This window comes from Prionailurus bengalensis, chromosome B3 (genome assembly GCF_016509475.1).
Source record: "Prionailurus bengalensis isolate Pbe53 chromosome B3, Fcat_Pben_1.1_paternal_pri, whole genome shotgun sequence".
In the NCBI taxonomy this organism is placed as follows: Eukaryota; Metazoa; Chordata; class Mammalia; order Carnivora; family Felidae; genus Prionailurus; species Prionailurus bengalensis.
This window is the reverse complement of record NC_057355.1, coordinates 43,042,200-43,068,118: the sequence shown is the minus strand read 5'-3', so window position 1 is coordinate 43,068,118 and position 25,919 is coordinate 43,042,200. Positions and strand designations below refer to the sequence as shown.

General features: G+C 35.0%; 1 protein-coding gene across 4 annotated transcripts in view; it reads right to left on the bottom strand.

Moving 5' to 3' along the window:
- VPS13C (vacuolar protein sorting 13 homolog C) overlaps window positions 1-25,919 on the bottom strand; it is a 209,766-nt gene that overhangs the window by 142,828 nt on the left and 41,019 nt on the right. For all 4 annotated transcript variants that reach the window (XM_043555278.1, XM_043555280.1, XM_043555279.1 and 1 more), the window contains 9 exons: window positions 25,764-25,844; window positions 24,295-24,352; window positions 22,423-22,550; window positions 20,110-20,216; window positions 19,403-19,574; window positions 18,211-18,273; window positions 6,809-6,938; window positions 6,146-6,240; window positions 28-170 (listed from right to left, as the gene is read on the bottom strand). In XM_043555278.1, the coding sequence (XP_043411213.1) occupies window positions 28-170; window positions 6,146-6,240; window positions 6,809-6,938; window positions 18,211-18,273; window positions 19,403-19,574; window positions 20,110-20,216; window positions 22,423-22,550; window positions 24,295-24,352; window positions 25,764-25,844 (977 nt within the window). The remainder of the gene's footprint in view (window positions 1-27; window positions 171-6,145; window positions 6,241-6,808; window positions 6,939-18,210; window positions 18,274-19,402; window positions 19,575-20,109; window positions 20,217-22,422; window positions 22,551-24,294; window positions 24,353-25,763; window positions 25,845-25,919) is intronic.

Here is a 25,919-nt window from a genome sequence, read left to right as displayed (position 1 = left end):
GAAATAAAAAGTTTTTTTTAAACTTACTTAAGTGCTTGTGCTCCTGGTCGCTGAGATACTTGGGTGCCCAGGCCAATTATCTGAATTTTTAGTATTTCTGGAATATTTTTGTTTTCTCTTATTGTAATAGAGGTACTTACTAACTTCAATGTCATTATATGGGCAACATACTAAACAAAAAGAATGAATGAAGATTGTTATAGTTTAAGTAATTATTATTTTCTTTAATAATTTCTCATTTAAATTTGTTGAAATATAAAGTGATCTAAATATAGTATGTTCAAAAAGAACATTAAAAAGTTCAATAAAGAATTATAAAATTGTTGAAATAGGACAATTACAAGAGATCCAAAATGTATTTCTCTTAGTTTTAGAATAAAAATGAAACTTGATAAAATATTTTGTCACATCAAGATTTAATTCACCAGCTCTCACTAAAGCAAGCTAATTCAGACCAATTCTCTGGCTCAAAAACAACAAAATATAAAGCACATCTTCTTGATGTCTTTCGAGGGTTAAAAATACATTGAGAAAAAAAAAATCATGACCAAAAAATTCATAGGTCAAGAATGGATGTAGGACAGAGAACCAGGGAGATGATTCTCATAAAACCACATAGGAAGACATTGAGAGGAAGCAAGGAACAGAAGATTCACAAAATAGTCAGAAAATAATTAGCAAAATGGCAATAGTAAGTCCTTACCTAAATAAAAAGTAAACAAATTCTCCAATAAAAAGACATAGAATGGCAAAATGGATTAAAAAATAGTAAGATCCAATAATATGCTGCCTACAAAAAGACACTCATTTTAGCTTTAAGGACACACATAGACTAAAAGTGAGGGAATGGAAAAAGGTATTTTAAGCAAATAGTAACCCTCCCCCCCACCGCCAAAAAAAAAAAAGAGTAGTGACACTTATATCAGAAGAAAATAAACTTTAAGTTAAATGCTGTCAAAAGAGACAAAGAAGGTCATTATATAATGATAAAAGGATCTATCAATCAAGAAAATGTAACAATTGTAAATACTTAGGCACTCAACATTGGAGCATCTAAGTATATAAAACAAATACTAACAGAACTAAAAAGAGAAATAAACAACAATATAATATTATTTGAGGACTTCAATAGCCCACTCTCAACAACATATACATCATGCTGAGTGTCAATAAAGAAACAATGGGTTTAAACAACACTATAAGCCAAAAGGACCTAAAAGATATACATAAAACATTCCACCCAACAGCAGAAGAATAAACATTCTTTTCAAGCCCACATGGAACATTTTCTAGCGTAGAACACCTATTAGGCAATGAACAAATCTCAAAAAATTCAAGAAGATACCATTATATCAAGTATCTTTCCCAACCACAATAGAATTAAATCTTAATAAGAGGAAAGCTACAATATTCACAAATACATAGAACAACCAATGGATCAAAGAAGAGATCAAAAGGAAAAAAAAATGGCACGAGACAAAAATGGAAACAAAACACAAAACTTATGGGATGCAGCAAAAGCAATTCTAAGAGGGACGTTTATAGTGATAAATTCCTATGTCAAGAAAATGGAAGATCTCAAATACAACCTAACTTTACAACTCAAGGAACCAGAAAAAGAACAAACTGAGCCCAATGTTATAATGAAGGAAAAAAGAAATAATAGAGATAAGAAGAGAAATAAATGAAATAGAGAAAAAAAAAACAACAGAAAAGATTAACAAAACCAAGAGTTGGTTCTTTGAAAAGAACAAAATTGACAAAACTTTAGCGAGGCTAAGCAAGAAAAAAAGAGAGACGACACATAAAATTATAAATAAAAGAGGAGATATACTAAAACCAATACCAGAGAAATACAAAAGATCATAAGAGATTACTACAAACAACTATACACCAACAAATTAGACAACCTAAGAAAAATGGACAAATTCTAGAAATGTACAATCTACCAAGACTGAATCATGAAGAAAGAGAAAATCTGAACAGACCAATTATGAGTAAGGAGTTTGAATCAATAATCAGGTAAAGGTGGTCAAAAGGTACAAACTTCCAGTTATACAGTAAAACCTTGAATTGAGACTAACTTGTTCTATGAGTATTCTGTAAGATGAGCAAACATCTTTTTTTATAATTTTTTTAAGTTTACTTATTCATTTGAGAGAGATGCAGACAGCATGAGTGGGGGAGGGGCAGAGAGAGAGGGAGAAGAGAGAGAATCCCAAGCAGGCTCTGCACCACCAGCACAGAGACCAACACAGGGCTCAAACCCACAAAACCATGAAATCATGACCTGAGCTGAAACCAAGAGTTGGACGTTTAACTGACTGAGGCATCCAGGTTCCCCAAGACGAGCAACTATTTCTAATAAATTTTAACTTGATAAACGAGTGATGTCTTGTAATACAAGTAGTATGTGACACCAAATGTCATATGATCACAACTGAGCCCATGGTTCTTCTCTCTCTCGCTGCGGGATTATGGGTGATTGTCAATGCAATTTCCATGAAATCCTCAAAAGGAGGCAAAAGCAACTGTCATTGGATACATTCCTTGTTTGTTTGTTTATTTACTTGTTTATTTATTTACTTAACATTTTACTTATCTTTGCATGACAGAGAGAGACAGAGCATGAACAGGGGAGGGGCAGAGAAAGAGGGACACACAGAATCTGAAGCAGGCTCCAGACCCTGAGCTATCAGCACAGAGCCCAATGCAGGGCTCCAAGTCCCAAACCATGAGGTTATGACCTGAGCCCAAGTCGCACATTTAACCGACTGAGCCACCCAGGTGCCCCAAACAGATTCCTTGTTAAAGCTGCCCGAAAAGAAAAAGATTCCACCAAGCCAACAGAGAGCAGTGATTCCTTAATAAGAGTGAAAGTCATCCCACACAATAACCCTCCTCTTTCTAGTCTCCCTCACACCAGCCACAAAGGTTTTCAAAGGTAAGTACAAGTTAATTTGTTTATTTTTCTTTATATTTTGTATTTTCTTTATTATTTCTATTATATTACAGTACTTTAATCATTTTTATATGAATATTTGGGGGTTATGGAACCAATCAACTGACTGTCCATTATTTCTTATGGGGAAATTCACTTTGATATGCAAGTGCTTTGGATTACAAGCATGTTTCCAGAACAAATTATGCTCACAAACCAATGTTTTACATATAATGAAAGGTTCTGTGGACATAAAGTACAGCCTGGTGAATACAGGTAACAATACTAATACAAAGAGAGTAGATTTCTAAAGTTCTCACCATAAACTGAGAAAGAGAAAGAATATTTCCATCCTCCCCCCAAAAAATAATTGTAACTATGTGAGGTGACAGATGCATTAACTAACCTTACTGTGGTAATCATTTTGCAATATACACGTATATGAAATCACTACACTGTACACCTTGACTTACCCTAAGTTATATGTCAATTCCATCTCAATAAAGCTGGAAAAAGTTTTTAAATAAATACAAAAATGACAAATGGATTAAATTAAATTATTTTTCATAAATAAGCACCTTTAATAAAATAAATAGGCAAGCCACAGATGAAGGAAAAATACCACATAAACATTTTTGTCTTGTATGAAGAATATAGAAAGACTTCTACAAACAAAAGTAAAAGGACAAATAACGTAAGTTTAAAATGGGGAAAAAACACTTTAACATAAGATACTGCATAAATGAATATATACAGATGGCCAACAAGATATGAAAACTCATTAGTCGAGACTATCATTAGTCATCAGGAAAATACATTCTAAAACATAGTGGAATAGTGTATCATACCCACTAGACTTGCTAAAATTAAAAACCCTGACAATATGACATCCGGCAGGGATGTGGAATAACTGGAATCAGTGTATGGGAATAGAAAATATCACAATCATTTTTGAGAACTGTTTGTCAGTTTTTAAAAAGGTAAATATACATCTGCCCTATAACCCAGCAATTATACTCCCAGGTATTTACCCAAGAGAAATAAAAATATATGTCCACAAAAGACTCGTATAAGAATGTTCCAAGAAGCTTGATCAATAACCAAAACTTGAAATAACAGATATACCATGAGATAAAAAACATGATAACAATAAAAAGAAATCTATATTGACACAGTCATAACATGGCTGCTTTTGTAAGGCAGGAGAGGAAAAATGACTAGAAAAGATTATGAGGGAATTGTTTGGGGGGGATGAAAATGTTCTGTTTTGGGCAGGTCATTATATAGGTGTATTCAACTACTCAAATTTATCACTATGAACCTTAAGATCTATTCTTATTATCATATCTAAATTCTACCTCAACAAAATTTTAAAGCCACCATTTATAACAAATCCAACAAGAGATGTTGAACTCTAAACAGAAAGTTCAAAACATTACTGAGAGGAATTAAAGATGTCAATACACAGAAGCATATGCTCTATTTATAGATTAGAAAATTCAAGATTATAAAGATGTCAATTATCTCCCAAATTAATTTATATACTCAATAAATCCCAAAGTCTCACAGTTTTTTTGTAGAAACTGAATAGCTGGCTCTACAATTTGTATAAAAATGTAAAGGGCCAAGAATAGATAAGACAGTCTTAAAGAAGAACAGTGTTGAAGGATTTACACAGCTAGATCTTAGGACTGATTACAAAGTTAGAGTAACTAAAACAGCATGCCTTTAAAGACAAATAACCAATATAACCAAGATTCCATAAGCACAGACACTTGACTGATGATAAAGGGTAACTGGAAAGCAGTGGGGAAAGCATGGTCCTTTCACTAGTCAATGAGAAGCCAAGTATACAGCCATCTAGAGAAAAAATTTATCTTAACTTTTTTAAGACCTCCCACCACATACAAGAATTCAATTCTAAATGGACCTTAGATCTAAATACATAAAGTAAAATATTATAAAGCTTCTGGAAAGAAAATACTGTTATGACCTTATAGTGAGTTAAGACTTTTTAAACAAGACACAAAAAAGGCACGACCCATAAATGAAAAGATTAACAAATCAGGTAACATTAAATAAAGAACATCTATTCATCAAAAGACACAATTTAAAAGTGAAAATACACATTACCTTACATTGTCGGAGAAGATATTTGCAACACACCAAAAACGAAAAGGCAAGCCACACTGTGGGGAAAGATATTAACAACACGCCTAACTAGCAAAGGCCTCATACCCAGAACATATAAAGAATGCCTACAGACCAGTGAGAAAAAGACAACACAATAAAAAATAAGAGACTCAAAAGCGACTTCACAAAAGAAGATACCTAATAGGCTTATAATTACTTAAAAAGTAAGAAACTTCTTTAGCCATTCAGGAAATGCAAATTAAAACCACAATGAAATACTACTACATACCATTTACAATGGCTAGCTTGAAGAAAGTGTCAATGCCAAGAATAGACAAGTATGTGGAGAAACAAGAATCCTCATCTACTACTGATGGAAATGTTTTCACTTTGGAAAACTATTGATTAGCAAAATCTATTAAAGTAAAAATATACTTACATCCTATGACATAGAAATTCCACTCCTAAGAATATACAGAGCGGAAATTCTCACATATGCACATTAAAGGGCATTTACAAGAAGTTAATAGCAGCATAACAAGCAAAAAATAGAAATAAGCCAAATGTCCATCAACAAAAGAAAGAATAGTTGTTGTATTTTGAAATAATCGAATCCTATACAGCAATGAAAATGAGCAAAATCCAACTAGTGAAAGAAAGGAATGAATCTCACAACAGTGCCAAATCTATAGCAAGGTCTGTATCTTAACCCTGACAGTGACGACACCACTGTTCCCCGTGTGATAAATGCAATACATTTTGGTTTTGTTCAGCCTTTACACACATATCGTAATACTATAATTATTTTAAAGATAAAATTTTTAAAGATTCAATTGAACTCAATAATAAGTACTTCTTTAAATCAGGTTATTCACACGTTCACTAAAGTGACCAAATCTAAAAGTGAAGACAGTTTTAACTGGTAGGGTCTGACTGGAAACATTTAACAAATAAAATAGTAAAACAGAAACAAATAACAATGTCATAAAAATCAGTAACTCATTTAACACAATTCAAGATAATACAGTAAAATGAAACAAAATACCTCTTAAACCACCTAAAAATAATTACCTGCTTGGGTAAAGTTAAGTTATGGGTGCTCTCACTATAACCAATAGCAGTAAAAAGTTTATCTTTCTCCTCTGGAGTCATAATGTCATCAATACCTACAAAGAAATGACAGAATTTAAGAAATCAATTGCTTCAGTTTTACAGGTATAATAAAAAAATCAAACCAAACTAACAGGTGCCCTAAAATAAATAGACATAAATGCTAAAAGCAAAAGCAGCCAGGGAATATCCTCTGATATACTACTTTGCCTAGTTAAAACAAACATCATGTATTTGCTTGCTTAGGCCAAGAAAAGGCAAAAAAAAAAAAAAAAAAAAAAAAAGACACCACTAAGGGAATACCAGTCTGTCATAAGGATTTTAGAATTCCCTAAGTATGTTAAAAATTAAGTGAAACTATTAATACCCATGGAAAAAGTAACAATAAGAAATGCCAGATGTTGACGCTTCTGAATTTAAACTTATAAAATTTCACACAAATAATTTTTCTCAAAAATAGCAAAGTTTTAATTTAGCTAGATAAATCCAGAACTATTCTAGCCTGAAGCATCTGCTCACATGTTTACTAATAATAAACATAGTAAAATTCAACTAACTGGCTAAAATAGAACTTATATTTTTTTTCTTATCTGTGTACAATAAAATATCTGACTTGAAACTTACTTTCAGGAATCAAAGATTCTTCATCTTTTTTCTTAGACTCCTTCTTACCCCAAAACCCACTAAACCAGCCTCCACGTTTCTCGCCTGTGTCAGTAGACTTTTTCCTTAATTTTTGCCCAGATCGAATCACCTAAAAAAGTAAAAATTTTACATTTAAATTTAAAAGTAAAAATGTTTAATTTAATTAAAGAATAAATGCCCTCTTCATATTCAGGTATAGCCAGGTAAGAATAATGGTTAATTTTTTTAACATGACATTAGGTTCAAAACAGTCAAGAAAGCCTTCTGAAACGGTATTCAACATGATTTGGTTAATAGTCCCACTGCTAATTTACTTTCCTACTGATAAAATTTTGATGGGGTTGCATATTGTCAGAAATATAGTAAATGTCTCAATATAAATACAAATAAGTCAGGCAGAGAAAGACAGATACCATATGCTTTCACTCATATGTAGATCCTGAGAAACTCAACAGAAGGCCAGTGGGGAGAGGAAGGGGGAAAAAAAAGTTACAGAGAGAGAAGGAGGTAAACCATAGAGATTCTTAAATACTGAGGACAAACTGAGGGTTGATGGGGGTCGGGGGGAGGGGAATGTGGGTGATGGGCACTGAGGAGGGCACCTGTTGGGATGAGCACTGGGTGTTGTATGGAAACCAATTTGACAATAAATTTCATATAAGAAACAATAAAGATTAGGGGCGCCTGGGTGGCGCAGTCGGTTAAGCATCCGACTTCAGCCAGGTCACGATCTCGCGGTCCGTGAGTTTGAGCCCCGCATCGGGCTCTGGGCTGATGGCTCAGAGCCTGGAGCCTGTTTCCGATTCTGTGTCTCCCTCTCTCTCTGCCCCCTCCCCCATTCATGCTCTGTCTCTCTCTGTCCCAAAAATAAATAAACGTTGAAAAAAAATTAAAAAAAAAGAAACAATAAACATTAAAAAAAGAAATATAGTAAGGGTTTCAATATAAATATAGATATATAATATAAATATACACAAATATATAAATATAAATAAATATATATAATTATAAATAAATATCTATAAAAATATATAAATATAAATGAATAAAAATAAAAATATATATATAAATAAAAATATAAATAAAAACAGATAGCCTTTGAATCTAATTTTATTCTCTTCTCAGTAAATCCTGGCTTGATTTTCTGCTGCTTCCTTTCAAATAGTAAAATATAGATGAATAACCAAAAAGTACACAACAGAAGGATAAATAGATTTAAGGGGATAAGTAATTTAGACTCTGTCTTCTCATTCCCTGAATAAGTAAACTTTAATAATTTTCCCACCTTAGGGGGCACCTGGGTGACTCAGTCAGTTGAGTGTCTGACTCTTGATTTAGGCTGAAGTCACAATCTCATGGTTCCTGGGATAGAGCCCCATGTCAGGCTCAAAGATGACAGCACAGAGCCTGGTTGGGATTCTCTCCCTCCCTCTCTCTCTGACCCCTCGCCTGCTTGCATGCACACATATGCATCCTCTCTCTCTATCTCTCTCTCTCGAAATAAATTTAAAATAAAATCTCTAAAAAATAGTAATAATTTTACCACTTAAAATATATAAAATTTGAAATTGGTAGTGACATGTTTCAAGTCTCCCTGTGTAACAAAAAGTGAAATACTCAAAAAGAGAAGATGAAAAAAAAAGGAGAATTAGTAAAGACAAGATGAAACTAAGTTAAGTAAGTTCTCTTTAATAACCAGACATCAAATAAATAAGGGAAGAGGTCTACGTCTGTGCACAAAACTGTCAAAGTTTCATCACTGACAGCTGAGCCATAACTACCTTTTGTCAAGCTTACCAATCCATTTTCAGCATTTGGAAATGTAATAAGTAAAAATATATACATTTGATTATTTTATATTCCATAGGATATAACATTTGACTTCTCTTATCATAGAAGATTAATGTGCTATTTTATTTTTCATGACAATTAGAACTTTGACAAGTTATTTAACCTCTCTATACCTTAATTTGCTAATATAAATTGAAGACAGTAATAGTACTTTCCTCAGAATAGATACCCAGCAAACTATATCAACAAAATGGTAGCTATTATTTTCGTTTCTATTACTAAACTTTCTACTTTAAAACTTTTCATCAACACAAAGCTTCAGCAAAAACAAATCAATTCTTAGCCACCAATATCCTGAGTTCACCTCAGACTTTGAAACAATATTATTAATTCAAGTACGTGCTGTGTTTGTCTTTAACTTTGAGATATTTTTTGAGTGGAACTAACTGCATCGTGTCCATAACAACATAAGTCCTAAGTGTTGAAATGTTAGTGAGAAGAGGCACTTGAAATAAAAAACAAGAAATAATAAAATTTGAAAGTGGTTTCAAAAAATTTCAAATGTAGCATTTAGATGCAAGCTACATAGTTCCAACAGTAGGTATGAATCTTTAAGACAAAGAAATCGTGCAACCTATCAATAGGGCTCTTCCTTTCAACAAAAAGCAGTGACAGAAGAGCACTATGACACCAATGATAATTCAGGAGGAGACTAGGATAGTGCCTGAGAATGTAAAGACTAAGCAGGGGAGAAATGTAACATTTTTGTCACAAACCAGAGAGAAATGCATATGTTCAGGCCCTGTTTGAATCTGCAAAATCAAAGTCAATGGCAAATCAGCTACTGTGGATATTATCATAGCTCAGTGGTATCCAATCCTTGCTGTACTTAAGAATCACCAGGAAATAGGGGCGCCTGGGCGGCTCAGTTGGTTGAGTGTCCAATTTATAGCTCAGGTAACGATCTCATTGTTCATGGATTCATGCCCCGCGTCAGGCTCTGTGCTGACAGGTCAGAGCCTGGAGCCTGCTTGGGATTCTGTGCCTCCCTCTCTCTGTCCCTCCCCCACTGGCACTCTGTCTCTTGCTCTCAAATATAAATAAAAACACTAAAATAAAAAAAAAGAATCATCAGGAAACTTTAACAAAAACAAAAACAGAAACAACAATGTCCGAGCCTCACCACAAACCAATTAAATCAAATCCTGAGGAAGTGGACTCCAGGCATCATTTGTTTTAATTCGCTAGAGATTCTAATGTGCAGCAGGATTCAGAACCACTGAGATAACCAGACAAGAGTTTCCTCAACAACAGCAGAGATCATCAAGCTGGAAGTAGATGAAACTGAGCTATTTTCAGAAAAGACATCCAATTAAATGTATATCATCTAGATTTACGAACAGTTCTCTATAAATCTAAATAGAGGAATAGCTATACAATATTTGATATTTTATTACAGTCTTTTTAAACTAAAATGGGGCACCTGACTGGCTTAGTCAGTAGAATGTGCGACTCCTGATCTGGGGGTCATGAGTTCAAGACCCATGTTGAGTGTAGAGATTACTTTAAAAAAAATGTTTTTTAATCTTTTTAATAACTAAACTAATTCAAAAAAGGACAGGCACTAAATTTTTGTTACCATATTTTTTATCACTCATTAAAATTTTACTTTTTGATGAAAGAAAACATATTTTTCAGCTTTAAGGGAAAACATTTTCATTTTGAAAAATAAATTAATCATTATAAGGAATTTAAAAAATAAAATGTTGATATGGGACATTAAAATAATGTAGTGACCAACCCCAACATTCAACTTTCACCCTCTCAAATCTCTATTTAAATCCCTAACTAAAAAAAAAAAAAAAAGATATAGCCACTATTAGCACTGAAATCTTTGTAAAGCTGTGATCAGCATGTCACAGATTTTGAGGAATTTCAAAATAAACTGAAAATTTTAGACACTTAATAAAGAGAAGACAGAAGTTAATTAATTAGAAAGCAGTAAAAATACTAATTTCAGGGGAACCTGTGTGGCTCAGTCTTTTTCTTTTTATAAATTTCTTTTTATTTATTTATTTTTGAGAGAGAGAAAGAGAGAGAGAGAGAGAGAGAGAGAACAAGTAGGGGAAGGGCAGACAGAAAGAGGGACAGAGGATCTGAAGTGGGCTCTGCCCGGACAGCAGAAAGCCCAATGTGGGGCTTGGACCCAAGAACCATGAGATCACAACCTGAGCTGAAGGCAGCCGCTTAACTGACTGAGCCACTCAGGTGCCCCTGGGTGGCTCAGTCTTAAGGTTAAGCATCCAACTTTGGCTCAGGTCATGATCTCACGGTTCAGGGGTTCAAGCCCCACGTCATAGTCTGTGCTGACAGTTCAGAGCCTGGAGCCTGCTTCCGATTCTGTATCTCCCTCTCTCTCCGCCCCTCTCCTGTGCATTCTTTATCTCTCTCTCTCACTTTCGCTCTCAAAAATAAATAATAAACATTAAAAAAAATTTAAAGATACTAATTTCAAACAGTGATAATGATTATGAAGAAAACAGCAAAATAAAAAATAGTGAAAAAAAACTTTCTTATATGTTGATGATTATTTAAAAAATACTTTCAAAAATGAGAGTTGACCTAGAAATACGTACACAGCATATACCAGTGTCTAATCTTTGGTCTTAATATTATATTATAATTACAACAGACATAACCACTAAGACAAACTGAGGGAAGGGTACATAGGACCTCTGTGAAATATCTTTGCTTTACTTCTTGTGAATCTACAATTATTTCAAAGTAAAAAATCTCTTATCTATATGACACCAAAAATGAATTGTAAACGTATATGACCTAACATAAGGAGGGGTGCAGGACCCTTTCACTTTAATACCCCTCTGCTGTCTTCCCTTCCTGCCCTATGCAGTTAAGGGTCCATGGTAAGTAACTGCAGCCAATTCTCTGCCTCTATTTTAAATTCTGTGACCCTGTGGATTTTCCTTTACAATGAAAAAACTTTAGCCTTGGATGAAGCTACCTGACTTTTCTTCATCTATATCCATCCCTTTATCCATGGCACTGAACAATAAACCCTTCCTTTGATTTTTAAGGAACTAGTAACTGATGTTCAGTACACGCACTTAAAGGTCAAGCAACTTAATGTAGAAAGGATTGAAACGATCTGTTCCTTTTGGCAAATCATTCCTTTAATTCATAGGAACAAGCCCAAGTACTATCAAATACCTTCTAACATACTCATACTCAAGGCGACGGCATGGCTCAGACAGTTAAGCATCAACTCTTGATTTTAGCTCAGGTCATGATGTCATGGCTGTGAGTTCCAGCTCCACGTTGGGCTCCACGCTGAACGTGGAGCCGGCTTGGGATTCTCCCTCTTCGTCTTTCTCTGCCCTTCCCCTGCTTTCACTTGGTCTTTCAAAAGAAATAAACTTAAAAAAAAAAATATTCCTACTCCTGGACCCCAAAACTGTACCTTGGGGAACCTGCCCTTAAGAAAATAAGAAATGTGGGGCACCTGGGTGGCTCAGTTGGATAAACATCTGACTTGGGCTCAGGTCACAATCTTACGGTTCATGGGTTCAAGTCCCGCGTCAGTCTCTGTGCTGACAGCTCAGAGCCTGGAGCCTGCCTGGGATTCTGTGCCTTCCTCCCTCTCTCTCTCTGACCCTCGCCCGCTCACACTGGATCTCTCTCAGTCACTCAAAAATAAACAAACATTAAAAAAAAAAAAGAAGAAATTTTTGAGAAAGCATGTAGACAAGGCTGTTCATTGTAGTGTCATTTATAATTAAATATAATCAGTGGGAAATAGTGAAGCAAATTCTGATATATGCACAGAATGGAATACTATTCAGTTATTTAAAATTATGTTGGAGAAATTATTCTACGGGCATAAAAATGGAATGCTATAGTAAATTTTTTAAAAGAAAGAAAAGCAATTTACAAAACCTTTTCTTAACTCCACATTCCCCGCCAGTTACCATTCCATTGACCTGTTCTCTCCTTACAGTAAGGCATCACACTGTCAACACTCAATGTCTCCAATTCCTAGACATCCACTCTCTCTCATTCCTATTGTCTCTACCCACATTTTTCTATAAAAACTGCTCTTTAATTGATTTCTTTATTGCTAAATCCAACAATAAACTTTCAGTTCCATGGTGGCATAAGTCCTATATAGCCCATCCTTCACATTAATGAGTAAAAATTCTGAACAAAATATAAAAATCATCTACAACAGACTCTGAAAACTGAGCAAAGTAGGCAGATGCTAGATAGGAGTCAAAATTTGGAGAAATCATCTCCACCAGAATGAGCTACCCATGTTTTGTTGTTGCTGTTGTTTTTGCATTTTCCCTCACATGTTGTGCCTACCCTCTTTCCCCCCTTAACTTTTCCCTCCCGAGGATGTTCTTGCCTTTGGGCGGTCCCCTTCCCTTTAGTGCAGACATGACCTATGACCTGTTTCTAACCAACAGAATATGACAAAGGTGACAAGATATATGTGACTATGTGCATGAAACTGTACCAGCTTTCTTGCTGGAATCTCTCTCTCTCCCTTTGAAAAAGCAAGCTGACAGGGCACCTGGGTGGCTCAGTCGGTCAGGCATCCAACTTCAGCTCAGGTCATGATTTTGTGGTTTGTGGGTTGGAGCCCCACGTCAGGCTCTGTGCTGATAACTCAGAGCCTGGAGCCTTCGGATTCTGGGTCTCCCTCTCTCTCTGCCCCTCCCCTGCTCACACTCTGTCTCTCTCTCAAAAATAATAAATAAACATTTAAAAAATTAAAAAGAAAAAAAGGAAAAGCAAGCTGCCATCTTGTGGGCCATGTTAAGAGGCCCATCTGGCAAGGAAATGAAATGAAATGATGAGCTAAGGAGCAGCCTCTACCCAACAGCCAACAAGAAATTGGAGTCCTACATCCCACAGGCACAAGGAACTAAAATCTGCCAACAAAAGCAGATCCTTCATCAGTGACACCCCAGATGAAACCAGTTTCAGCCAACATCTTCATGGAAATATTTTGAGACCATAAGCAGAGATCTCAGGTAACAAGCTATACCTGAACTTCTGACTCACAGAAACTCTGAGATAATTGTGCATTGCTTTAAGTCACCGGCTTTAAGCCACAGAAAACTACTTCACACGGCTGTCCCCCGAGAAAGGGCCTCAGCCATGGAGCACTGAAGAGGCACAGGTAGCTAAACCCCTGAAACTCCATAGGCTGGCCAAGGAATGAGAAAATGAAGTCCATGAAAACCAGAGAAGATGAGGGAAATACCAGGGGCAGAAGAGCCAGGGAATGGATTATCTCTTAATTCTGTGTATGAACCTGCACAAATTTCAGTTTAACCCAAGCTCCCCATGTATGAAAGTGACCTAAACAAAAGGGGCAAAGATATAGAGAGACCTGCACAAGTCTCCAACTAACTCCTCTACTATTCATGTACAAAATGGACCCAAACCAATGACATACCCAGCTTGGAGCCTGACACAGGGCTCGATCTCATGGCATTGAGATCATGACCTGAGCCAAAAGCAAGAGTTGGACACTTCAGTGACTGAGCCACCCAGGTGCTGGGTATGGATCCAATGGTCAGATAACCTCAATGCTGAAACCAGCAGAGAACCACTATAGTTTCTGCTAGATGATATGAAAGGAAAGACACTTGAAATGACTAAAAAGATTAGAATTTTCAGTAGAGAAATGGGAACTATAAAAAGGAACTCAATATGAGTTTTAGACCTGAAAAACATATTATTTGAAGGAAAAACTCCTAGGATGGGCTCAACAGTAAAAGGGGGATGATAGAGAAAAATATAATCTTGAAGACGTACCAACAGAAATAATCCAATTCAAAGAACAGAGAGTACAAAGATTGATTAAAAAAATGAACAAAGCCTCAGAGATTTGTGGTGTATCAAAAGGTCTCATATACATGTATACGTGTATATAAGTACACATTTGTGTATATGTGTATAAAACTTGAATCCAAGAAGGAAAGAAGAAATCTAGACCAAAAATTATTTCAACACAGGTTTGAATTACACAGCTCCACTTATACATAGATTTTTTTCTATATATGTACAGTGCCATAAATATATTTTCCTTATGATTTTCTTAAGAACATTTTCCTTTCCCTAGCTTACTTTGAGAGTACAGTATAGAATACATATAACATAAAAAATATGTGTTAACCAACTGTTGATGTTATCAGTAAGGCTTCTGGTCAACAGCAGACTATTAGTGGTTACCTTTTGGGGAGTCTAAAGTTAATGCAGATTTTTTACAGTGTAGGGGGTCCCTAACTCCTGTATTGTTCAAGGGTCAGCTGTGTGTGTGTGTGTGTGTGTATGTGTGTGTGTGTGTGTATAAAACTGGGAGTCCTAGACAGAAAAAAGAAAGGAATGTGATCAAAAATTATTTGAGGAAATAATGGCTGAAACATCTCATATTTTGGTAAATCTAATGGTCAATTCTCAGGCCTCAGCTCAGTTGACCAATCAGATGCATCTGTCACATACGATCACTCCCTCTTGCTTGCAATTCTTTCTTCACTTGACTTTGAGGATATTATTCACAGAGCTTCCCAACTACATCCCTGGCAACTCCTCCATGATCAACTTTGTTGATTCTCATCTCTCTGACCTATAACAATAGAATGCTTTGGATCTTTGGAGTACTCCCCTAGCTACTCTAATTTCCGAAGTGATCTCATCTGATGTCACGGCATTAAATACCATCTATGTACTGACAACTCCGAAATGTATATACCTAGCACAGATTTCTCTTCTCAACTATAAATTTATGTATCCAACTGTCTACTCCATACATCCACAATTTTATTTAAAAGATAGCTAAACTTGGGGCGCCTGGGTGGCGCAGTCGGTTAAGCGTCCGATTTCAGCCAGGTCACGATCTCACGGTCCGTGAGTTCAAGCCCTGCATCGGGCTCTGGGCTGATGGCTCAGAGACTGGAGCCTGTTTCCGATTCTGTGTCTCCCTCTCTCTCTGCCCCTCCCCCGTTCATGCTCTGTCTCTCTCTGTCCCCAAAAAAATAAATAAACGTTGAAAAAAAAATTAAAAAAAAAAAAAAAGATAGCTAAACTTAATAGGTCCCAAACTGAATTCTTGATCTCTCCCACCTCACCCAAGCTTATTCTATCCAGACTTCCCGATCTCATTTCATGGAAACTCCATCTTTCCAACTGCGACAGGCCAAAATCTCTAAAGTCATCTCCAATTTCTCTGTTATAACCCGTATCTAATCAGTTGGGATATATTAGCTCTATGTTCAAATTCTATCCAGAATCTGACCTTTTCTCATCACCTCCATTGCAACCACTCTCAGCCATTATCTCTCACCTCAAATATTTCAATAGCATCCTAACTGATCTCCCTATTTTCACCCTTGTTCTCCTTTTTACACAAAAGAGCAGACTGAGTGAGTTTTAAAACATGTTAGACTGTATCATTCCATTCTCAAAATGGCTCCCTAATTCAGAGTAAAGGCCAAAGTCACACAATTACTTATAAGACCCTAACAATCTGGCACCCTCTCCAACTCCCATAAGCACCCCTCCTACTGCTCCCCTATGTTCCACTCTGACCTTGCTAACGACCACTCTCCGCTCTCTCACCACTCAGTTAGTTCCGTGAGTGAACCAGATAGTCACCTCAAAACTTTTCAGCTTGCTATATTCTTTCTGCCTGGGTACACTTTTCCCTCAGAAAGGATTCTGGTTGATTCCCTCACATTCTTCAGGTGTTTGCTTAAATGTTTCCTTCTTAGTGAGGCTTTCCGTGACCACCCTATTTAAAATTGCAACCCGCATCATCATTACTGCCTGGCCCCAGTGATATATTCCTTTTCTGTATGCCCTTCAACTTTATTTTTATTTATGTTTTTATTATCTTTCTTTCTACTAGAATGTAAGTAAGGGATTTTTGTTCTGTTAATTTCTGTACGCTAATACAGATGATGATGATGATGATGATGATGATGATGAAAAAAAATCACTTATTTACTAATTACTATATGCCAAGCACTCAGTAGTCTAAGTGCTTTACATGGATTATCATGTACTCCTCAAAGTAACCCTGTGATGTACATACTATGAATTAATCCTATTGTACAAATCAGGAAACTGAGGCACTGAGAGATTAAAGAGCTAGCCCAAGATCATACAAGTAGGCAAAGCTGGGATTAGAATCCAGACCATCTGACTCCAGAGTCCACACTCTTAACCATGATGCTAGTAAAATAGGCACTCAATGAGTACTTACTAAGTAAATGAATGAGTAGGCGTGTGCTTTAATCCCATTTAAAAATGTGGGGCACCAGGGCGACTCAGTCAGTTAAGCGTCCAACTTCGGCCCAGGTCATGATCTCATGGCTTGTGGGCTTGTGGATTCAAGCCCTACATTGGGCTCTGTGCTGACAGCTCAGAGCCTGGAGCCTGCTTCAGATTCTGTGTGTGTGTGTCTCTCTCTGCCCCTCCCCCAATCACACTCTGTCTCTGTCTCTGTCTCTCTCTCTCTCTCTCTCTCTCTCTCTCTCTCAAAAATAAACATAAAAAAAATTTTTTTGAATATGAGTATGTGTACAGAGATCTATAAATATCAAAAAGACTAAAAAATATACAAAAAATTATCAACTGTAGGTATATTCAGTGTGAGATAATAGCTGTTTCTATTTTATTTCTTTGTGTATCTTTATTTCCTAACTTTCCTACACCGAGTTGTATTGTACTTGCAATTTATTTTTTTTTAATTATCAAAAATGTCATGTTACAGAATAGGATTGACATGGAACAATGGAGACATGCCATTATTGGTAGGATATGCCAAGTGGGATAAGTCAGCATGAATTGTGAAATATAAACAGACTGATTCCAATTATGGTAAAAAAGAAAAGAAGTAAGAGAAGGGGAGAAGGAGGAAGGGAAAGAAGAAGTAAGGGAGGGAGGGAAAAGGAAACAAGGCAAAGACAAAGTGAAGGGACGGGGGATAAAGAGCAAACTTAAGTCAGCACTTAGGCATGGGAGAAAAACTGCAAGACTGTGTGTCAACATGTTAACAGCAGCATTCTATGTTGCTAGGATTACAGACAACTTTTATTTACTTTCTTTGGGGGAGTTTCAAATTTTTTGTCATAAAATTAAAATTTTGGGGCACCTGGGCAGCTCAGTCAGTTAGGTGTCCAACTTTGGCTCAGGCCATGATCTCACTGTGAGTTCGAGCCCCATGTCAGGCTCCGTGCTGACAGCTCAGAGCCTGGAGCCTGGGTTGGATTCTGTGTCTCTCTCACTCTCTGTGCACCTCCCCCACTTGTGCTCTGTCTCTCTCTCAAAAATAAAATAAAAACATTAAAATATATTTTTTTAATTAAAACTTTTTGCCCTTTCATGTTAATGTGTTCTTTCCAATGTTCCAATTTTTTCTCCTGAGACTAAATGAAGGCATGAAAACTCAACCTTTATACTTGAATAAATCCCCTGAAACTTAAGACTTCCTGATCTTAAGTTTAAAGGAGTAATATTAACATGTTTAAAACATAAAATGAGCAAATAAAAATGATTACCTCAACTTGTGCTTGTTGCCTTGCTAAAATTATGTTAAAAACATCTAGAGTCTTCTCCAAATCCTATAAAATACAAAGAGACACTTGTAAACAAGAAAGATGACATTAGATTAAAAAAATTTTTATTCTAAGATTTCTAGGCTTATCTAGTCCATGAATAAACAGTAACTGTGATCTCATGTAAGTGTAAGTATAAATTTGCATGTACACTTGACTATTCTACTTATAGTTTTTGCAATAAGCGAAGTAAGTTTTCCAAGAAAGCAAACCCTCAAAAAATACAATATAAACGTAAGAATTTTAATAAGATCATTATAGATACAGAATATTTAGGAGAGAGGCTTTTTTTAAGGTATTATCCTTATGGTTCTTACTTCTGACTCACTCTAGTCTATAGTATTTTATAATGACTGTACTATAAAACACAAAATTTAAGAATGCAAAATTCTGTAAATCCACAAGAAGCTAAAGTAGAAAATGACTTGGGGAATTTAAATAAAAGTATGTAAGAATCTAATATGTATTGGTGACCTGTGTATTAGGTATTCTATGTGCTATTTCATGCAATTCTCAGAACTCTGTAAGACAGATCCATTTTATACATGAGAACATCAGACCTCAGATGCTGAGAAACTTGATGCTTTTTCTAATATATAATATTAAGGATTCTCATGTATTTCAGAATAATGGGAATTCAATTAATTCTTTACATTATGAATTTGTGGCAGAAGTAGTCATATAATCAAGACCAGATGATATTAAGCAACTTATATACTCAGAGTCGTGTTTCTCTATTTTTCCAAAGGGATTCCTATTTTAAGGAATAAGAGCTATTTTTTTATAAATAATATTTTGAGCTCCTAAAAAAAGCCAGTAACAAAACTAATAACATATATCTAGCTAATAATAAATATATATTTGAATAGGTCTGCTACTAATTTTCTAAACATTATTATAAAAAAACAAGCAATTTCTCACAATAGTTTCTAGTAACCACATTTTATCTGACATTAGGATGGAAAAGAAAGATTTGTTTAAAGAAGAAAAAACTGAAAAAAAAACTCTGCATTTTTTCAAAAAAAGATCAGTCCTATTCTTCCTAAAATTATATTTTATATTTATAATTTAGAAAAATTAACACTGAAGGATGATTTAACAAGTAATAGCTTTCACTAATATATGCAAAATATACCTGAATTTGTTTCTGTATTTCTTCTGGGACTTTAGTCTGGGTTAGCTTACTTTTGTAGGCACTTTTATAACTCTTGAGCAACTGCCTGTGTTTTTTGATGTTACTCCATGACCACATCTGTGTATACCTTCTTATATGAACTTCAAGAACAGAATCAATTGCATATTTCCACCTGCAAATCAAATTTTAATGTACATTTGAATACAAAGTTTTAAGAAAAAAAGCAGGAAAATGGCTTTGACTTTTGGATCTACAGTGTTACATTTTTGTGTTCTTATTAACCATTCTCCTATAAGAGCTCAGCAATAACATTTCAATTGTCCAGTACAATTCTCTGACATAAACAGATTACAAAATGACCAAACAACTCCAATAAGAGGGTATGTCAAAGCAAAGTCATAAAGACACAAAATGACATGTTATGCAAAATGAATACTATCCCAATATGGTTATAACATTGAGCCCGTGGACAGTAAGACCAAAAAATGATTAAAGTCTTAATGCTAAGTGGAAAATTCAGTAATACTCTAAAAGCAAGAGTACAAGAGAATGTGTTTACGAAAAATTAACAAAGACATAATACAAAAGATATCCTTTTCATGTCTAATAAAGAAAAAAACTGGTTTCATCACATGGCTTTAAAGGTCTCTTAAATCTGAGAGTTCCTAACTCTATTATATATTTCTCAAAAAAAAATTCTAACTTACCATTGTCGACCATTGGTATGAAGTGGTAAATAAGGCTTATATTTTCTGTAAGGGGCATTTCTAGCCATATAATCCAATGACTCCAAAAGGTCAATCATACTTAAGTACTATTAAAACAAAAATAGTTATAATTATTACATTTCACACATGGATAAACACCATATTTTATTATATTTTCAGTCTCACAAGACTCCAACTTCCTTGAAATAATGACAATCATGGTTGCTTGTTAATATATTTCATCAAATTGGGGCACCTGGATGGCTCAGTCGGTTAAGCGTCTGACTCTTGATTTTGGCTCAGATCATGATATTACATTTCATGGGTTCCAGTCACTGAACCAGCTACACGATGACAGCATGGAGCCTGCTTGGGATCCTCTCTCTCTCCCTCTCTCTCTGCCCCTCCCCTGCTCATGCTCTCTCTCAAGATAAACTTTAAAACATATGCTATATATACATGTGTGTGTATATATATGTACATATATATGTATATACATATATATACATACACACACATATACATATATATATTATATATATATAAAATATATATATTTCACCAAATTTAAGACACCATCAATTGTAAGTTGTAACGTAATTTTTAAGTTCCACTATAAAAAGAAAAAAAAAAAACAATGCTGCCAATTAAAACTGTCACACCATCAACAATAATAATACATCCTATTTTCAAATATGCTAAAGTGTAAGATAAAGGCACATCTTAGAAACAACCAAACACACTATCTATAACTAGTGACCTGGAACATGATTGTTCCTAAAACTACAGATTTTCCTCTGGACCATCATTTCAGCATTGACTATCTATGAGCTGATTTGAAAATGGCTCCAGAAAATCATTATATAACTAAGACAAGATAAACGTATTTAATTGTCCATCTTATCACCAATACAACTCTGCAAGTACCAGGTAAGCAACTCAAATGAAGGGAAACACACACACAACATGACTGTAGATAAGATCAAGAAAGGGGCAAATCTAGCTATTTCTTCTGTTTTTCTTAACACATTTTTACCAAATGGTTACCACATGGTTATTCACCACTTACAGTATGCATAGTCTGAACTTACATGTATTGTAAGTTTAAAATACACTCTACATTTCAAAGACTTAGGAAAAACAAAAGGATGTAAAATATCTTAATGTTTTATACTGATTACATGCAGAAATAATATTTCAGGTATGCTAGCTTAAATGGAATGTTACTAATTTTACTAACTAATTTCATCTTTTCTTTTTACTTTGCTAATGTAACAACTAGAAAATTTTAAACTAATTTTAAATTACATATACAACCCGAATGACAGTAATCCCCTCCTTATCCTACAGGAAACATGTTCTAAGACCCCAAGCGGATGCCTGAAACCATGGATAGTACTGAACCCTACATATGCTATGCTTTTCCTTTACACATATACTTCTAATAAAGTTTAATTTATAAATTAGGCACAACAAGAGATTAACAACAATAATAATAGAAGAGAATAATTATAACAAGATGCTGCGATACAAGTTAAGTGAATGTGGTGTGTGTTTCTCTCTCAAAATATCCTATTGTTCTGCACTCACTCTTCCTCTTATGATAAAATGCCTAATGATGATACAAAGTGAGGTGAATGATACAGGCACTGTGACATAGTACTGGGCCACTAGCGACCTTCTGATGATACATCAGAAGAAAGGTCATCTGCTTGGAGACCACAGTTGACCCGTGTAAGCCAAACCAAGGAGAAGGAAACCGTGGAGAAGGGGGGACTACTGTACATTCTTATTGGACTGCACTGAGCTAAAAGTCATTTAGCTAAATAAATCCCTGGTCCTCCCTTCATTTTCAGTTCTCCAGGTCTGCTACCCAAACTCCCCGTGCATGTAACCAAATGAGAAACAAATGATGGAAGAAAAAGCTGCCAACATAAGCTATTCTAAAAATTAAGTAGACAATATTTAATACGAATATGTCTATTAAAATTTGAGGAAGAAAAAAACACATTAAAATCTTCCATCAACAATTGAGAATTAAATAGGAATAATGTCATTTTCTATAACTTGGTAAGATACTCTACCAAGAAGGAAAAGATCACATAAAATGAAGGAAATTTTTTTTAATTTTATATTTATTTTCTTAAAAAAAATACACACACACACACACACACACACACACACACACGTGTAAATATATAAAAGAACCACCAGAGCATTGGAGAGGAGCATCAGAGAAGGAATAATCACAAAGGACAAATGAAGTTGAGATTCAAAGCTGATCAAAGCTAGAAATGTCCACCTGAATCTTACCTGAGGTTTGGTCAATTCAACGGCAATATTCTGTACTTCTATGTTCCCATCAAGTTTGGGTGTTTTCAGCTCTGTTTCTGCATAAGGATTCATGTAGAGCTTTGCAGAAGCTGATATTGGCTGGAAAACTTTCGTCACATGGGAAGACATAAGATATGTTTATAAGCCCTTACAAATGAACAAGTATAAATATGAAAACACTATTCTGAAAGTACAGAAAAATGACTAAAATACGTAAAAAATGTAACAAAAAACACTACCAAAAAATATTTAAGCATCTACTTATCTGCATAACATTGAGTATAAGTTAAACGGGGATCTCTAAGGAGGAAATTGTACTCCTATGCCTCTAAGTAAAAATGCACAAAATAGTAGACCATCTACTCTTGGTTATTCTGGCTATATAAAATTAGGCTTCTCTTCCTTAGTACGAGACATTTAATGATTTTATTATTCGTTAAAAATATTATATAAGGTAGGAAACAAAATTTGATTATTTGTCTTATTTAATCACTGGCAGAATTTAGAACAGAATCATGAATGAAATTCATACTACCAAGAAAAAAAACTGCTTACCACTTTACAATTTTCAAAACTATCATCACATATACAATCTTAGAATCAAATAAAGAAAATATTCCTAAAGTTAAGAACCAGCATGAAAAGGCATATTAGGGAAGATGACAGGGCAAAGTAATATATTTAACTGTGAACAATATCGAACTTAGATAAATTGTGATATCGTACAGCATTAACAATTGCATAAGATTGTATAAAATTTTTAACTTATTTAAAGGTCATTTACAAGTGGAGGATACCACTTATAAATGAGGTTGTAGATTTCTCTGAAATAGTTCTTTCACGTATGAAACTAAACACTTTCATCTGAAAACATCATCATCATTACATGGAGAGGTCTATGAACATAAAGAGAAAGTAACAACTCTTACATCATGGCAGTCAGCTATAAAAAATGAAGAAAACGAGAGTAAACCACAGTAATATAGAATATGCAAGAAGATGAGTATGAAAGCTCAGGACAAACACAAAGGGGTGTACTAAATTTAAAACAAAACAAAAGCCTCTTTAGAATGAAACTAAAATGGAGAAAACAGCATAAATAAACAGGCTCACTCGTTATAGGGCTATTGAAAAATAAGTAAAGGTGAGGGTGCCAAGAATTAGAAAAGCCCAGTTAGAAAATCTCTATGGGGGCACCTGGAGGACTCAGTAGGTTAAGTGTCTGACTCTTAGTTTTGGCTCAGGTCATGACCTCACAGTTCATGGGATCAAGCCCCATGTTGGGCTCTGTACTGACAGTGCAGAGCCTGCTTGGGATTCTCTCTCTCTCTCTCTCTCTCTCTCTCTCTCTCTCTCTCTCTCGCTCTCGCTCTTTCTGTCCCTCCCGTGCTCACACACACACTGTCTCTGTCTCTCTCTCTCAAAATAAACAAACAAACAAATAAATAACTCTAGAATCGTTGGTTTGTCATAACACTGCAATAGTGACATGGTAAGGTTGACCTGAATACCAAAATCTCAGAAACTGAGTTATTAAACAAAGAAAACCTAAAGCCCCAAACAAACGTGATAACAAGGTAAAAAGAAAACAGGGAGGTCAAGGGTGTTTAGTCATTGGGAATGAACTACATATGTACTTCCCTCCTCTCTCTTACACTCCCGTGGTATGTATATGTCATAACCTATTCCTAAACACTTAGGTATAATCCAAATAGGCTATATTATAAAACTAAAATATAAAACCCATACTTTTGTCTTGTCAAAGTAACTTTATCACAAAAAGTATATTATGGCAGAGTATTTAAATCTACGCTTTCTATAACATGAAGTAAAACTTTTACCATTACTTACTATATTGATGATTTGCAGGTATATTGCTACTTGTAAGAATTCCACTTTTCAGCTGATCCTAAACAAAAATTTGAGGATGAGAATGAAAAGAAATACACACATATTCATCTACACATGGGGGGAAAATGTTGTTCTTAAATTGGTATCTTTATTTTCCTCTTTTTAATTAGTAGTCCACAAGAAAAGCACACCAAGCATTATTTATGGGTATATTTCTTGGAAAAAAATATAAAAGTAGATAATTTTTTTAAATTCTAAGTATCTAGGTCGCCTGGGTGGCTCAGTAGCTGAAGCGTCTGATTTCGGCTCAAGTCATGATCTGGCAGTTCATGGGTTCCAGCCCCGCATCAGGCTCTGTGCTGACACCCTGCTTTGGATTCTGTGTCTCCCTCTTTCTCTGCCCCTCCCCCACTCACGCTCTGCCTCTCTCTCTCAAAAATAAATTAGCATTAAATCAATGAAAAAATAAAATAAAATAAAATAAAATTCTAAATATTTAAAAATGTTATAGTATTATGTTCCCCTCTGACTAAAAAAGAAACAACTGGGGGGGAGTGGCACGCAGGGAGGCGCCTGGATGCCCAGCTGGTTAAGCGTCAGACTTGGGCTCAGGTCATGATCTCACGGTTCATGGGTTCCGGAGCAGCATCGGGCTCTGTGCTGACAGCTCAGAGCCTGGAGCCTGCTTCTGATTCTGTGTCTCCCTCTCTCTCTGCCCCTCCCCCATTCACGCTCTGTCTCTCTCTCTCTCTCAAAAATAAATAAACATTAAAAAAATTTTTTTTAAAAACAAAAAACTAAACATCCATGAATTGAGATCTTAAACACTTTCTAGACAAAGGCAAATTATTTGCTACAATATCTTTCTGAGAAATAAGAGAATCTTGTAATTAATTCAAGTTCAGAAATTTCAACTGTTCTTCCTTTTCCCTCTTAGTAAATAAAAATGACCAAGACTAACTTAGCACACTGAAGTTTTGAATTGACCTTTCACTGTTCAGGAAATCATCATCACAAATGCTTACAACATTTGCTAAGGTCAACTACACTTCAATTAAAAAAAAGTGCTAAGAAGATGTTCTTTAGCTCTGAAAGGTATCATCTTTCCTTACAACGCTCTTCAAGTAATCGTTCTGACATGAAACACCACAATGTAACCAGAATGCCATCAAAATGTGAGTGTAAAAAATCGGAAATGCAGTTTTAATGTAATAGTATAGGTTATTATTTCACTGTGTAGTGAATGGTTTCACAAAGATCTTCAAAAATACCAGTTTATTTTTTGAAGTTTATTTATTTTAAATAAAAATTTAAAAAAAAAGAGTGGATTCCAAAAAGTGTGTTTCACAATTCTGATATAGTTAAATACAACTTAAACAAAAGACTATATCCTGTTCTCCTTCAGCACTTCTTATGTTAAAAAAAGTTTAGGGAGTGTAGTGAGCTCTTCAGGCATAAACTGAAATTACCAAGATCTGTTCCTTCGACCCCTGGTAAGACATGCTGCAGTTTACATTCCAGTAGGCACTAAGACTATCAAGTCGTATAAGCTGTAAAAGAAAAATCAAAGAGGTCAAGCAACTAACACATTAAAATTATGAAGCAATATTAAAAGATTATTCTCA